Source organism: Oncorhynchus masou, unplaced genomic scaffold (assembly GCF_036934945.1).
Source record: "Oncorhynchus masou masou isolate Uvic2021 unplaced genomic scaffold, UVic_Omas_1.1 unplaced_scaffold_2___fragment_4___debris, whole genome shotgun sequence".
Taxonomy (NCBI): domain Eukaryota; kingdom Metazoa; phylum Chordata; class Actinopteri; order Salmoniformes; family Salmonidae; genus Oncorhynchus; species Oncorhynchus masou.
This window is the reverse complement of record NW_027016543.1, coordinates 141,745-159,333: the sequence shown is the minus strand read 5'-3', so window position 1 is coordinate 159,333 and position 17,589 is coordinate 141,745. Positions and strand designations below refer to the sequence as shown.

At 43.2% G+C, this 17,589-nt stretch overlaps 1 protein-coding gene across 1 annotated transcript in view; it reads right to left on the bottom strand.

Annotated features, from left to right (window-relative positions):
* The window catches only part of LOC135538702 (ephrin-A5b-like), a 64,626-nt gene extending 55,027 nt beyond the window's left edge, over positions 1-9,599 (bottom strand). Inside the window, exon 1 of the mRNA XM_064964605.1 lies at positions 8,499-9,599. Within this exon, the coding sequence (XP_064820677.1) occupies positions 8,499-8,608 (110 nt within the window). The 5' untranslated portion in view covers positions 8,609-9,599. The remainder of the gene's footprint in view (positions 1-8,498) is intronic.
* Positions 9,600-17,589: the final 7,990 nt, after the last annotated feature.

Here is a 17,589-nt window from a genome sequence, read left to right as displayed (position 1 = left end):
GTCCAGGCCTATTCAAATGACCACTAAAATGTTAAATTACTTCAATTATAATACATTTTATATAACAAATGCAATGCTAGTCATTTTCTGTCTCAGTTGAATTTAGTCTGAGAAAGGGCTAATAAAACCTATTAATATCCTAGCACATAATCTGCAGACTGCGGACTAATAACTGTGGTCGGTTGTCTGATTCATGGGGAACATAGTATTCTGCTTCAGCGAAGACATCTTATTGGGGGGGAAGACGCTGAGCTGTGATTGGCTGGAGGATGACATTTTGTGTTGACTCTGCGTGCCAAAGCGCAGGGACCTGTTACTCCAGATGCCCTCTCGTCGTCCCCTCCAATGTTTGCAGCCCCACGCACGCGATCCCTCACTCCGCCTGGCTGCACCCTCTCATCGCATTACTTCTGCTATTCTAACTCCTCCATCAATTATGCACTAGAATAACTGAGGGCCCTGGCGGAGCAAAGACATAAAGGGAGATCATCAGCCTAGGCGCTGCCAGCGTCTGCCTGCGTGTTCCCACTGTGTTGCCACGAAGAGTGATATGGGTGACAGGCCGCCAGCTCAGCTAGGGCACCAGCAGCCATGGCATAGATACGGCCAGGCAAGCTAGACTAGCTAGGGCACAAACACAACGTGCCTATGACACAAACACAGCCAAGCAATGACCATGTTGCCTCGAACATTGACTTATGGCTGAGCAGGACCCCTGGTTTGCATCATTTTGTTGCCCCCCTCCTCACAGCCCCTAACCCCCTTTACCCCAAGATTCAATTTCACTGTAAATTAATGTTGTAAAGCAATGCATTAAAATTGCAATATAAAAATGTAGTTTTATCATATCTAAAGCTGTTCATTGTGTCCTATGTATCTTCATGTTGAATTCAACAAGGGGTGGAGCCTGTTCACTAAGGGTCCCAGGATTTTCAACCGACTTTTGTTTCTTGGAAACAAAATGGAGTCTGATTTGGAGGGAAATGGCGGTCTTTGCTTCCCTCCCTGTCACAAGACACAGCTGAAAGTCAGGCAAGAGAAGAGAGCCACGCCTATGAAGACAGAACAAATCCTAGCAGTCTGAGATTTCAATCAACAGTGCTTAACTTAGGGTGATGACAAAATCATATGATTTCATCGAAGTTGCTTATTAACTTCAAAGAAACATGGGGGGTGAGAAAACGTATGAAAGATGGAGTGAGACAAAATGTCGACCCCTGCATTAAAGTCACGGTGGTCCTGACCTGGATTTCTTCTGGTTGCGTGTCCAGGCTCTACTGTGAGATCGCAAACAGCTTTTTAATATTTCAGGGTCCCAAAGCACCAAGCATGCTCAAATCCAACAGGAGGAAACTCCCTCTGTCTCCATGGGCCAGTAAGCCACACTAAAGGTCCCGCAAAGCGACAACAAGTTCATGAAAATAACACTGTTCTTTCCACACATCTAAATGTCACTTGTGTTTTTTGTATTGACTAAAAAAAATGCACTTTACCTAATTTGTCCACAGGTGCCTGAATTGACACAACTATGCCAAAGATTACGGCATACACTGACAACACCCTAGACATGTTCTGGAATGCTATGGAAAATAATGCTACAAGGGGGTGGCAGGTGGTCTAGGGGTTAAGAGCGTAACTGAAAGGTTGCTGGTTTGAATCCCTGAGCCAACTAGGTGAATAATCTGTTGATGTGACCTTGAGCAAGGCACTTAATTGCTCCTGTAAATTGTTCTGGATAAGAACATTGATAAATGTAAAGATATTATTACAGGCTTTGGTTTTTCTATTTAGGTTTGGACTTTAGCATGTATAGCTCTTCAGCACATAGGGCGCACCGATTGGTGTCACCTCGTTAGTCAGTATGTGTTACACCTGTGTTGGTTGCCATCTTGTTAGTGGGAAGGTGATTCACCAGTGCTGGCCCAGGTGCTATCTAAGAGTGGCTGGCCCAGTGCCCCAGTTGTCTTGATGGATGTGGAGGTGCTCCCTATTTTTATTTATAGAAAAACACTCCTTTGTCTGATTTCCCTGATGTTGTTTTGCTCCACCTTTTTGGTTTGTTTCCTGTCTTTAAATTTGGTGTGGGTTTTTCTTTTGTTTCCTTCTCCTTGGGCAAATTTGGTTGTCGCCCATGGTGGGTCTTAGATTCCACTTGTTGTTGCTAGTCAACTTTCAGCGGACACTCCCATCAGAACCCCTCCTAAAACCACACCTGTTTTGTTTTGGTTGTTGCTCAGTGACTATTTGTTAGTTCCATCTTCTGTTTGAGTGCCATTTTTGGTTGTCTTGCTGGGGAATGTAACACTACCATCAGATTTCTTTTTTGAGTCTTATAAATAATGTCAATTAAAAAAAAACATCTACTCTTCATCTACTCTGGTTTAAAAAATCATGATTGGAAAAGTCTGATGCAATCACAGTAGAAATTCTGTAGAAGTAAAACGTATTTTTTTCCTGTCCAAAAGTTTGCCACCAATGACACAGGGAAACGTTACCTCATGGAGGGGGATATGATCTTTTTCTGTCTTTTCAAAAGCCACATTGAACCAAATGAAGTTCCAGAAGCATTTCACGGATGCTTGGCTGTACCGTCACGTTTGTTTTACATCGTGCATACTTTCCTTTCAATTTGGATTCATTTTGAATAGATTATACTAGGGTCTATATACAGCTCCGCGTGCCAATATGCTTGATTGGTGCCACTTGTGTGCCATAGACTGGAGAGACAGCCCTGCCATCGTCCCTCCCCATCAGTAGAACTGGGGGGATTCCAGCAACACTAAAACAGCCGTCATGGCTGACCACACCCTTCTGGAGCTATCTCAGACTGAGCACTACTTACAACAATCATTACTAACTAAAGACAGAGGATGGACCAGTCATCTCTGACTAACCTGGCTCTAGGTACGCCAGCTGCAGAGAGAACTGCTGTGCTCAGAGGGAGAGGAGACAGAACACAGAGGAGATAATTCCAATTCTCTTTCTGCCTTTCTCTCTCTCTCTATCCATCTTCCCCTGAATTGTACTCAGCCAATTTGTACTATCCATTTATTTGATCCATTTGAAACCTGCATTGCAAAATACAGCCTTCATTTCCTTTATCTTAGGGAATGTTCTGTAATAGGAGGCACACAGTAGATAATACAGCTAACTGCAGTTTAAAGTGTTCAGACCTTACACTTTCTTTGTGGATTCCCTTTGTGGAGTCCATTTTCATTATCTTTGCCTTGGCCTGCTGTATAGTTATCTTTCATTATGGACTTGTTCTGCTAAAGTGCAATAGGAAGCCCAGATAGCCACTCACCACACTGATAGAGAGTGTGGTGCATAGAGGCCGTCAATACAGCAGCCTTCACTGCCCACCGCTATGCTGTCTGTCTGTCTGTCTGTCTGTCTGTCTGTCTGTCTGTCTGTCTGTCTGTCTGTCAGGAGGCCTTTTAGCAGCAGTTCGAGGCTTTACTGCAGTCATTAGGGGCTGGCCCTGATTAATGTGAATGGTCAGGCAGGCCCTGGCTTTCTGGGGGAAGAACAGAGCAGGGTGAAGGGTCCCACAGGAAGTGTTTTGTGTCTCCACACAAAGGGAGACTGACCTCTTAAGCCCCTTAGAGCCTCTCTGCTAATACCGCCACCGGTGCCTACAAAGACACAGGGATGCCATTTCACCACTCACATTTAAACAGCACACAAAAAGCCCAGTCGAGAGTTAAACCTTAAGAAACGTCAGAAAAGTGAACCTTGGAGCGCTGGAGTGAGACCTGGAGATTAGGGACTGGAGGGTTGGCTCTAATCCATTGGCTGACCCTCGCATATGAAATGGAGGATGCCGACTTGCTGAGCTATAACACCGATTGAGAATTAACTGAAAACAAGTTTACAGAAGCTGCTGAGAATGTGATCTACACAAATCTTAACAGAAACAGCATGGCAAACACCTTATATCCAAATCCAAAGGATTCATTGTGTGGCGCTATGAATATTGAGTGTTGCTGTAAGGTAACAAAGAAATCCTTACCTACACACAGTAAACACAATAAATGTTCACCAACAAGACACCGACTTTAGTTGCTGTCAGAGGCAGCCTTGTTAGTTTGAAAAGAGCAACAGAGGCAAGGCACCTCTCTCTCTGCGTGCAGGGTCGCAGAGCAGTGGACCTGGCTGCTTTCTCCACAGGAAGACTATATTCCTCTTCACAGAGGGACAGAATATATCACCTCACTCTCTGACGCCAAGACATCCCTGAGAAGATGGCGGCAACATGCCTGTCTCCATCCGCAGGCTAAGCCGGGGCAGGGGTGGAAATACGGGTTTTGACCTCATGCCGGGGACCCATGGCATGGCCACTGTTTCCCTGTGTAACCCTGTGACCCCTCTCCGGAAGCTTCTGTTAACCCTGTGACTGTGTGCCCCTTCCCCTTCGCCTCGTAACATATTCACCCTCACAATAGTCCGTCACAACTACCTCTCTCTCTCTGCCACTCACCTCTCCTCCCTCGTTCTGTCTGTCTCTCTCTAAGAGCATGCTGGCCATGGGCCGCTGAGTACGATAGGAACAATAGTGTCCTTTCACACTGTCCGAGCCAGGGCTGGGAGAGGGCTGCGGTCCTGAGACCCAGTCAATATTTGGACTCGGCTGCTTTTATGTGTCCGTTTTTAATCCAAGCGGAACCACACAGCAGGGAGCCGGGAAAAGGCTGAGGGGGAAAAGCGAGGGTAAACACTCTGAACAATGCAGACGGAGCAACTCTCAATGCCACTGGGAAACTATCACAACATCAACTTGCCACAAACTGAAAAATGGTGTATTGTTTCTTAAGTGGAGATTAAAAATGAGCCGGAATAGAGAAAGCAAACAGCCAAGGTCATTTCGCTCAGTGGAGAACTATCTGTGTCTATCAGGGCAAGGATGTTATGAGGTGGAAAGAGAAGCCATGGAGGCATTTTCACATTTCTGAGGTGTCCACTAAAGGACTGCAGAATCAAATCAGAGTATAACTACATCCAACAATTTCCTCAGAAAAGGACGAGCACTTTTGATCACCGCCGGATAGTTACCACAGCTACCAGAGTAGTTGACCACAAGGCAAATAGATGAAAGTATTTTGATTGTCTTCAACAGAAATATGTCACATCTGTTGTAGAAAGCTTTGAGGGGCATTATCGGAGCTTAAACTGCAGCCCCTGGGGTGACAGTGCTCTTGTAGAATGCTGGAATCCCTCTCCCCAGCTGTCAGGTCGTTAGTCCCACCCCAATGAGGCTCTTTGATGAGGAAGGGTATCGGTTTCCATGGCATCGGAGACACAAACAGCAGGAAGATTAGGGACGGAACTCAGCCCTGATTCTTCACTGATCCCACCTATCAGCAACAAATAAACACCTTCGCCACGGCGATGGGTGCATGTGTCCCATATGGAGCCTGACGGTTTTAATGAAGCAACTATCAAACTTGATACAGGCCAGGTGGGGAATTGTCTAATGCCAACTGATTAATGGGCAATAAGCCGATCATTTACTTTATTTACTCATCTTGTTGTTAATTACACATGTATGAACAGAGTATTACTGAAGAACATGCCTGAGTGGCCCCTCAACCCTGTATTACCTACATGTACACAGCATTCACACATGTAGGTTTTTTATTTGGTTATTTTTATTTAACCTTTATTTGTGTTAACCAACATCCATCCAAAGACACCGCAGCCCGTCTCTTCCCATCCTTAAAATACATTTTATTATGTCTTCTTGAGCTAATTACTACTAATATAGCACATATTTTAAAATTGGGCATTTCCAATGATGCTGTCTTTAAATCAAATCATTTTTAAATAACAAGTCAAACACTCTCACTTATAATATTCATTGTGGCTCAGTGGTTTTATGTCTCCTCAACCAGATTGTGTGTCATTCAAGCACTTCATTTTTTTTAATTAAGGAGATTATAATGACTTGAGCGCCTCACTGTCACTAATTGAGGAATTTGTACCTCCAAGCATGACTGAATCATCATCATAGTTAAACTCCTGCTCCACTGCTTTTGAATCCCACTGTTTGAGTGAATCAACTAAGTGCATCAGAATGTTGAGGTTTTGGGAGGAAAATAGGAATAATGTTTATTAAGCTTGCAACAAACTTGGCACCATTATCAACCTACATGTGTTTGAGACAATATAAAATACGTGAAAATGTCTTCACCATTTCCATTTTTCACGAGTCACTTCCCATTTCAATTTCAGAGTCCCTGTAGGGGATTTCATGAATGGCTGAGTATGGACTGCAGGACTACTGCATTGGGTGCTGTTTTTCTCCTGTGGTCATAAAAAAGCCTCATCTGGAAGTTGTGACTATACCCCAGCAGGCTGCGAGCTCTGATGGCTGAGTATGGTTACATTACCCAGCAGGGGCCAGGGGCCCAAGGTCTAACACAGAGTATGGTTACATTATACGGCAGGGCCAGGGGCCCCTGAGTCTTTGCATGGTGCACGGTTACATTATACTGCGGGGTCGGGTTTGGATTAGGCCCCTGAATAAGAAAAAGGAGACAGTCATTTAGTTACTTATTTATTTACCCGAGGAGCGCTATTCTTCTCAGACAAAACCCAGGCAGGGTGCCGTTGCACGGCCGTCACAGAGCCTCAGAGGAGAGGTAGGTTCTGCCCCAGCTTTAACCCTAACTACAGTCCACTCTGTGCCGCTCTGTCATGGTTATCCCAGGGCCAGTTTGGTTACCGCAGAGTGTGTGACCTCAGCATGTGTGTATCTCTCCCAGGAGTATGCACCACGCTGGGCCTGGGCCACTGCTGAAATACCCCTCTGTGTTTCCCTCATTGTCTGTCACACACTGGGTGTGGGGGGAGCAGGGACGGGGGGCATGGCAACGGAGGAGCAGGACTTGGGAAGTTGGGAAGCTTTTCCTTTTTTTTAGGCAGGAGCTATAGGAATGAGCTGAGGCCACTATGGGAGTATATCAAAGATGTTATCTGTTTCAGGAAAAGAGCTGCCACACTTGCGTTTATATCTCACCTGTTCCCTTTCTTTTTAATTTAAATAGGCAAGTCAGTTAAGAACCAATTTTTATTTACAATGATGGCCTAGGAACAGTGGGTTAACTGCCTTGTTCAGGGGCAGAACGACAGATTTGTACCTAGTCAGCTCGGGGATTCAAGCTAGCAACCTTTCGGTTATTGGCCCAACGCTCTAACTACTAGGCTACTTGCCGTCTCCTAACTAGTTCATTGCACCCACTTTACCTCAGAGTTACCACAGAAAGTCAAACAAGTACAGCATCATCTGTTGACTCTGTGCAATGCAAATCACCCCAAAGGACCAGTTTCTTCTCCCCAAGTAAAAACAAACTATTTAGAGGAGTCATGTCGATACTATAACTGTCAGGAAAAATCTGATCAGGTACAATGGTGGTGATGTGTTAAGTATGACACAAAACAAAGTGATACACTCATACTACAAACTATTTGCTGAGGTGCAAGTCATCCAGTGTGAATAACTGTTGAGTTACCAGAGCTGTAGGGTTGATGGGATTAGAAATTCACAATTAGCAAATCTGTCAAATAGAAGTCACATCTGCCCATTCATTACAGTGGGTCATTCCAGCTATTATGAAGCCATTGCTTTACCCTTGTGAACACACTAATTGGCAACTTTAACTAATTAGAATAAAATAGAAACGGCAGATGGCAACCTAACCTACTACTAAATATTTTGTGAATTTTATTGTAGAACGACATGCAAAGGCTTCAAATACATGTTATAAGCACACACAAGCTTGCAGTTTATGTGCGTCATAAGCAAAACGCCTTATATTTTTCCAAGTCAAACTGGCAGATAATATTTAATTTCATTCAAGGCAACATTTTAGATGTTTAACGCTTCATATGTACAGTCATTAGTTTAATCGACACTGGGATACAGTCGCAGAGAATTCTAACAGAAATCAACAGAATAATTTTCCTACTGCCGACGCACTAAAAGTGGACGCGGTAACAATCCGCCACAGCAACACATAATATCTTAAATTAGCACACTAACAGCCGATGTATCTCATTAAAGAGATAAGACACGTAATTTTCCATTAGTAAAATTTTAGCTAAGGATGCCTACAAGGAAAACCCTTTTCGGCGCATTCAGCAGAACCAGGATAATATTATCTATGGTTAATCATTCTGGTGTATTTACAGTAGAGGATATAAAACACTATTGATGAGAAGCGTCGTTTTTTTAGATAACATGTATGTCACCCAACGTACACTTTTTGTAGATTATTGCCGATGTGCATCAATAAAATGTATGTTTATAGGCTATTGCCAAGTGACCATTGATCAATGAATCATGATGAACATTTTCCAAATGAATGCTGTTACAAATGTCATATATGGTCCAGGGGCCATCCACCTCTAACCTATGTCAACAATGAAGTTGATGCCACATGAAGTTGGTGACCCGTGGCCTGTCCTTGACACAATTTGCGATTACGCACGAGACTCACCTGGGGTTGGTCCGGTTCCAGTAGACGGCATAGCGGTCGGACACCACCTTGGACGCCGGCTCTTGGCCATATGCACACATCCATAACACCAGGGAAACGAACAGGATCATTTCCACCTGCGGCAAAGCTCCCGAACTTGGCCACGCCAAAGTCCCTCTCGATGCAGCGTCTCGCGCAATAGAATTATTCGAATGAACAGAAAGAATGAAATGATTTTCCCATCTGAAGGCTTTTAAATTATAATTGTCTTATATCTCAGTTGATTCCTCTCTGGTTATAACGAACTGATTGGATTACTTCGCGAGGAAGTTATTTTGCTGAAGCTTGAATTGACATTTGGAAAAAGTTCAGTATTTGCATTCAGTTCTAGAAAAGCACAATCAGTTTTTTTTGTGGAATACAAAATAATTGCAATCGGTGAAAAAAAATTGCTGCAATATTAGTTGAGGGTCCGTTTGAAATAAATATTATTTCAGTCAATGCTCGTATAATGTATTCATAGCAACAAGCGCATCCTCTTCAACCGCAGATGTGGAATGCCACAAATATTATACACATGAATTTAGAGCCTTAAAAACGGTATCCTTCAGTAGGTCTACCATGAATAGCCTTTTAAACACAATGAGGAATAGTGATCTCCTCGGAACAACTCTTATTTGCGCACTAATAGTTTCTGCAACTATAGGTTACGCAGCTATATAAATAGATGATATTAAAGGTAATAACAGGGTAGTCCATGCATAAATCTGTCCAATTGTTCTAGAACTTTGGAATAATAAGTAACTCCAAAGAACCTGTGCGCTACAGACAGTTCCGTGTCTTCCTTGACGTTGTCCTCCCTCGGATCTGTGTCCGTGTCTTCGGCGTTGTCGCTGGATTGTCACGGCTGGATAACTAGGATCAGCTCTTTCCTTACTCGGACCCGAGTCATTCAAATGTGCCGTGGCATAAAACGAGTTTATAAAAACCTCAGCATGGACGGAGATACTTCGATGTGCCGCATGAAACGAGGCAAATGTAAGCAGGCTTGGTGGAAAGTCGTATAGTTCGGCCTGAAGAAAACCAAGTCAGCGCAGCGCCGGCTCGGCCATGCATGCATGCTTCCCCACTGTGCCAGCGCGGGTACGGTTTCAGGCTTGCGCACAGTCTCATTGGTTTGAAATGTGAATGATGGGCGTTTCGCTTACAAAAACAACATCCCTCCTCATGAGGAGGTACATCTGCTTCCTCAAGCGACAGATCATTTATTTCACAAGGTAGACCTACTAGGTATTAGGGCCACGGATCCTAAACGAGATAAGAACGATCTGATATTAGCTCTGCTCTGTATGTCAGTTTACAGGTTTACACCTTTCACCGAGGTCCTTACTGTCTTTACGTACACAAAGTATTTTGAAATCAACAATGTTTTGCATTATCCAGAATTGTGGAAAATTATGCTACAACTAACCACCGAATCCTTATTGCCCACGACTGTCTATTATCATCCATTGAGCTCCAGGAGTTGATTTACTACAGTTGTTGATCCTATTCATTTCCATGAGGTATGCCACTGTGTCTAATAATGAACAGTTCTGATAAAGATGTAAACGCAGTGCACTCTGCATTACTTACCCAAATATGTGTTCATGTATGCCTACTACGCATTCAAAATGCAAACATTGAACAAGGGCATTTGCAAAATGTTTCTGTCTTGTAGATTTTGTAGCCTGTCAGACTGGTTCGCCATCTTATCGGTTTGCGCCCTTGACATGCTTTACGCACTCGCCTTTCAATGTTTATTGGCGCCCCGCAGTGGAGATAAGGAGAAGCGCTTCCTGGATAGCAGAAAGGTAGGTTATAAATTAAGTCATTAGATCATAGACCAGGTAAACAAAATGCATTTGATATGTGTTCTATATTATTTGATCTAGATGACTATTTTAGGTATAACATCATAGGCCTGTAGTAGGGCCTATTGTTAAGTTATTTTCTTGTTATTGTAGTAACATGCCATCCGGCAGACAGCATGAGGTCCATGAAGGCAGTACTAGACACATGAGGGTCTGGTGTGTCAAAGATAATTCCTAGTATAACCAGTACCACGAAGGAACCTCATCTTAAAGCCTGGATAGTCAACTAGAACAGTATGCAGTCATTAATCGTTCAGGATCAAGAATATCTCAACATTCCTAACCCTCAAAACAGTCATTAACTCTTGAGTACCATTAACTACTGAGAACCATTATCATGGCCAGTGTTCCAGCTGGAATTGAATATAGCTCTTTCATAGTCACATGCACTTTCCAAGGCTGAGATCCCACTCACACATGTTGCCCAAGGCAAACACTATATTTTTGCAGAATAAATAGCCTGTGCCTGCTTTTCATACACAAATACACAAGACCAATCTATTGAGGAAATCTAAGAAGGGACTTTTATGTACAAACTATTAGCACAATCACACAGGACAATTCGTGTAATATGGTCCTCTTTGGGTTGTGTTTAACTCACACCGTTTTTGTTTGGTTGACCAGTCTGGCTAAATGACCAGTCTGGCTATATGACCAGTCTGGCTAAATGACCAGTCTGGCTATATGACCAGTCTGGCTAAATGACCAGTCTGGATATATGACCAGTCTGACTATATGACCAGTCTGGATATATGACCAGTCTGGCTATATGACCAGTCTGGATATATGACCAGTCTGACTATATGACCAGTCTGGCTATATGACCAGTCTGGATATATGACCAGTCTGACTATATGACCAGTCTGGATATATGACCAGTCTGGCTATATGACCAGTCTGGATATATGACCAGTCTGGCTATATGACCAGTCTGGATATATGACCAGTCTGGCTATATGACCAGTCTGGATATATGACCAGTCTGGCTATATGACCAGTCTGGCTATATGACCAGTCTGGATATATGACCAGTCTGGGTATATGTGATGTGTATGTATTGGTCACACCAACAGGCCCAGCCTCTCACCCAAATAGACTAATCCAAGCCTTAACCACCTCATCATCCCCCTATAGCGCTTGTCCTTCTTTATTCACACCCCATTTACACACCATATACATCCATGTTACCAGAGACAATGGACTCATTATAAATTAGGGTCAGGGCTGCAGTATGCAATGATACACAGCGTCATGTTCTAATGTCCTCTCTTTCTCATGATCTTGCGTGGCTGCCTCTGTCACACACACAAAGAAATGTGATCTCTGCCTGTCTCCACATATGAACTACATGTACATATCACACACACAGAGGGAGAAGGAGGAGATTGGATCTGCCTTGCACAACTAACAGAGATTGCACACAAAGGGCAGCGATGGGGAAAGGGCTTGTTTTGACCTTTTTTTCTGTGGGTTATAAATATTCCTCATAGCCCATTGCTATCCAATGTGTTTTTGTTGTAATACACTCATAATGCCCCTAGAGTCATATTCCATTAGCAAGGGATAAGCAGGCAGTAATCACATTGTAGCTGTGTATGAAACCAGATTCCCCCAACACATTTCATATCCTCTGATAATCTCCACTGTAATGGTTATGAATTCACTGAGGGACATCTCCCTGTTCACCAATTGGTGGGTATTGAAGATGTTTGACACAGCATAGAGCTGGGTTACCCTGAGTTTGGTTTACTGCTGTGTTGTTCTTGCCTGGCTAATACCTGGAGAGTCATTACAAAGGATGGTCATATGATCTATGCTAGAAACTGAATGATGAATGTTTCTGTCTTTTCGTTTCTTTCTTTCTCTCTCTTACATTTTTGTCTTCGCCTCTTCCTCCCCTTTCTCTCGTCCTCTTTCCGTGTCATACTAATGCTACTCCTCATGGAAAAGTAAATGTTTATCTCTCCCCCGGGGGAGCAGTTTATTTCTTGATCTCTCCCCATCACTCCTCTGTCTAAAACTCCACTGTGACCCATTCCAGCTGGCCACCCAGCTCATACAAGACTATAGCAGAGGTAAGACGACAGATAGCCTCTAATGAGAGAGAGAGAGGCTGAAAATACACAAGTGGTAGAGTAACAAAAGTTCAGAGAGAGAGAGGAGTGTATATGAGATGCAAGCTATGGGAGTTCTGATCCATTCATGTTGAGCTGGCACTTACAGGTCTGTGTGTGGCACCTAGGTGAACTCTTTTCTATACATGACCTCTGGAATACAAACATACACACAGAAACACACACACAAACACACATGCCTTGCATGTTTATGGACAAAATAATAACTTCATTCCATACATGTTTTCATAAGTGATGGTTCCCTGATCCAAGGTCAGTAATGCCTGTAAGCCACTACTGCTTTGCTGTTTAAAGTCATTGTAAAGAAAATTAGGACTGCTGACATTGGAATGCCAGCTATTTCAGTGGGGGAAGTTCTCACCAAATTTCTACATTTCCAGATTTCTACATTGGAGAGTGTGTCAGAGCCAATCAGCCTCAGGCAGTCACATATCACATAGTAGAATCATTTGATTTGTTCATCATTGTTATATGCTTTGTAAACAACAGGTGTAGGCTAACAGTGAAATGCTTACTTACGGGCCCTTCCCAACAATGCAGAGAGAATAAAATGATAAATAATCAAAACATAGCCCCATGTTGAGGTTCAGCGAGGCGGATGTGTTGTTGCCTACCCTCACAACATGGGGGCAGCCCATCAGGAAGTCCAGGATCTAGTTGCAGAGGGAGTTGTTTAATCCCAGGGTCCTTGGCTTAGTGATAAGCTTGGAGGGCACTGCAAAGTTGAATGCTGAGCTGTGTCAATGAACAGCATTCTCACGCAGGTGTTTCTTTTGTCCAGGTGGGAAACAGCGGTGCAGAGTGCAATAGAGATTGCGTCATCTGTGGATCTATTGGGGCAGTATGCGAAATGGAGTTGGCCCAGGGTGTCTGGGATGGTGGTGTTAATACGAGCCATTACCAGCCTTTCAAAGTATTTCAAGGCATTCTTGGGCATAGGGACTATGGTGGTCTACATGAAACATGTAGGTATTACAAACTGGGTCAGGGAGAGGTTGAAAATGTCAGTGAAGACATTTGCCAGCTGGTCAACGCATGCTCTGAGTACGCCTCCTGGTAATCCATCTGGCCCTGCGGCCTTGTGAATGTTAGCCCGTTTAAAGGTCTTACTCACAATGGCTACGGAGAGCGTAATCACACAGTCATCCGGAACAGCTGGTGATCTCATGCATGGTTCAGTGTTTCTAACCTCGAAGTGTGCATAGAAGGTCTTTAGCTCACCTGGTAGGATCATCAGCTCATTCATACATTCATATTGCCCTCTGTCCACTGATGACATTGTTCTCTCATCAGTTATACAGTTTGTTAAGTGAAATTAACTTTGTTCAAGGACACAATATAAGATCAGCTTTGTTCTAAGAATACAACATTGTGCACTGTTGAGTGGTTTAAAATGTCATACAGGCCCCCTAAAATACTAGGAGACTACTGATCCACACCCAGGTTTAATACAGTCTGTCTGGGGTTTTGGTTGCTTCTGGTGACCAAATAGAGATTGATCCAGCTCTGAAACAAAGCACAAAATGACCCAGCCATGGAATTACCCTTATAAGCAGCTTTTGTGTTTGCCAATCTTTAATAACTGATTAATTATGCATCATACACTCAAACACACATCTAAACCTCCTTAATGAAAAGGCCTAGAAATTAGTTTTGCTCGCTTTTATTCATTGCCCTTTGATCTGAAGAGTCTCAAGTTGAAGTAGGTACTGTAGGGAGATGTTATTAATTAGATGTGTAAATTAAGAAAACTCAAAGCAGTGTAAAATTGATCTGAGGCCACTAGTGTTGAAGGGACATCAGTTGTCCAATGAAAGGAGAGGGGATCATGCGGCGCGGGGTCGTGATCCAGGCTTGACAGGGTCTAGGGGAGAACAGGAGGGAATACATGGAGGAATATGAATGTCTGGTTTCACTTCCGACAGATACTTGATCCTCCTTGGCGATGGGCAATCGGCTGTGTGTGAATGAAACAGACACTTTTCAATTAAGAAGAGAATCCAAAGGTGGCCTTCAAAACACGCTCCGGTCACACATGTATAGTGGGCCCAAAATTGGTTTAGAAAAATCTAGGCTTAATAAGAATGCCTATTCAAAGGTACACTGTAGAACATAAGATATGTTGATGTAAGGCTGTGATACAGCCATGGAGGGGAATTAAGATAGCCCTCTAGTCTGTGGCTAATACTTTTCAGACTTGTAGACAATGTGCCCAACGAGCCTGCCGGCAAGAGTCGTTTTGTCTTCGTCACGGTTTTCATATGGTGAAGGAGAGTCGGACCAAACTGCAGCGTGTCTATTGTGATCCATGTTTAATAAAACAAACGTAACACGAATCAATACAAAACACTACAAAACAAATAAACGAAAATGAAAACCAAAACAGCCTAAACTGGTGTCAACTAACACAGCACAAGGACATCAAGACACTAAGGACAATCACCCACGGCAAACTCAAAGAATATGGCTGCCTAAATATGGTTCCCAATCAGAGACAACGATAAGCACCTGCCTCTGAGAACCACTCCAGACAGCCATAGACTTTGCTAGAAAACCCCACTAGCTACAATCCCAAATACATACACACCAAAACCCCAAGACAAAACACACCACAATACAAAACCTCCATGCCACACCCTGGCCTGACCCAATACATGAAGAAAAACACAAAATACTTAGACCAGGGCGTGACACCTCTTTTCAATTTGTAGTCTACTAGCGCTACTGGCCAGTTTTTAAAAACCCATGAAACAGTATTTTTGTTACACATGTGCTACATTGTTTGGTGTAAGAGTTGTACAATATCCTGCAAAGTTCTTTTAACTACACAAAATACATGTAGCGGTATATGCTCAATACAACTGCAAAATCCTTATACTCCCGTAGCAGTGCAGCATTATTGACCTCATAGGAGTCAGACCTCATAGGAGGGAGTGGATCGAGTCTTCTGTTTTGGACTTATGATAGTTTTATTAAAGCCTTGAGATGGAGCAGCCTGCCAGGTGAAACACTGAATGGTCCATATGGAAAGGCCAGACTTGCCATTTGGAAGTCAAGACCATCTTATTTATCTTATTCGTGAGCTTATTTCATAGTTCTAAGGCACACAACTGACATGTATTCCCATTCAATATATAAAAGTGTAATACCCTCTTAAAACCATTTATTAGAAACACTTTGTTTTACTACAGCTTTTGCTGTTGAGCCTATTTTCTAATTGCATTAGGAAAGGGAAAGGGCATCAAACATATGTGTTTACTTTCATGTGCAAACTACAAAGAAACAACATGTACATCGTTTGACAGTCACTGTTGTTTGAATTATGTCATGTGATGTCCACTTAATTTTTTTAACCTTTACGTTACAGTAAACTAAAGTAACCTGGTTTGGTTTAGCAAACGGCCAATCGTGTGAATTCTGGATTTGCTGTGGCACGAGAGACTTTTAAGTTTCTGCTCAAGATGTTAGAAGAGAGACACGGATGCTGCCGTTGTTAAGTTTAAAGTTTTACATCTGAAGAGATTATGAACTGAATTAGCAAACAGACTGTTGCTTAGTTTTACTTATCTGTTACAAATCTATCGAACCTACTTGAATTCGCCTGCTGTGGAGGACTTAGCCATCGTCACGTCAACAAGAGCTAGCCTAGGTTTTGTCAGATTGAGAGTTCAAGAGGACGGTTTTGTTTTGAGATGAGTTGAGGACTTATTTTGTGACCTGGACATCTCTTCTTTTATTTTATTTAGCATTTTACCCCACTTTTTCTCCCCAATTTCAATCTTGTCTCATCACTGCAACTCCCTAACGGGTTCAGGAGTGACAAAGGTGGAGTCATGCGTCCTCCAAAACCCACCTAACCACACTTCTTAACACCCGCCAGTTTAACTCAGAAGCCAGCCACACCAATGTCTCGGAGGAAACACCATTCAACTGGTGACTGGAGTCAGCCTGCAGGCACTCAGCCCACCACAAGGAGTCGCTAGAGCACGGTGAGCCAAGTAAAGCCCCTCTGGTCAAACCCTCCCCTAATCCGGATGACGCTGGGCCAATTGTGCGCCGTCCTATGGGACTCCCGGCCAAGGCCGGTTGTGGCACAGCCCGGGAATGACTCTGGGTCTGAAGTAACGCATCTAGCAATGCAATGCAGTACCTTAGACCGCTGCACCACTCGGGAGGCCCCTGGACACCTCTTCTGTTGCATGCAGGGCATTTTCCGCCATGGGTTATAGATGGGCATCGGCCTTGGAATTATTGTTTCAGGGAGTTCGGTACCGTGAGTAACATTGGTTTTCCATTCCTTTTGCTGGATCATTCGTCATGTCTTTGTTGGGCTCCACAGTGTGCCTACTATAGTTTGCAAGTTGGCTATGTCGAACAGTGTCAATAACTGAGTTTTATAAGTGTGGACTCTAATCACCGGAGGTTTTCTATTTTTATTTCTATACACATGTCCATTGATTGTGTTGTGTAACTGATCATTTCTATTTGTAATACATCCAAGTCAAATTGCAGTCAGTGTATGGTTGTATTTCATTGTCATACTGCAGTTACTCTTATTTGATGGGAAAACATTCTGGAAACAGTCATCTAAACCTTTAAATATCTATTAGTTATATCCCTAGCCTCTTGCAGTTTTCATACAAGTTAATTTCTCGAGTTGTCCTTATTCCCATTCTGATTTAGGCGAGTGGTGGTGAGAGAGTAACACACGATATAAGATGTAACCCTATGTGTGTGTTCATTTGTTTTGTTCATCCAATCATGTTTTATTATTTTTTATGTCTTTATAGCCACATCTTTTGAGTCTTTAACTATCTTTAAACACATCTTAAGTCCCCTGAAGGTGGTGTATTTGTTAAATTAATCTCCCAGGGAATCCTAAAGCCGCTCATATGGTGAACAATAATGGGGATTAAGGGCAAACCGAGAGGTGCACCTTAAGGTATACACAGGGGGCAGAGTTTTTGGGAGGAGAACCCATGCTTTCGTACGCACAGTGAACAAATTCCATTTCACCCCTGGTTTGTGTCCCACATTGGTCACATGACTGTAATAATGCAGTGA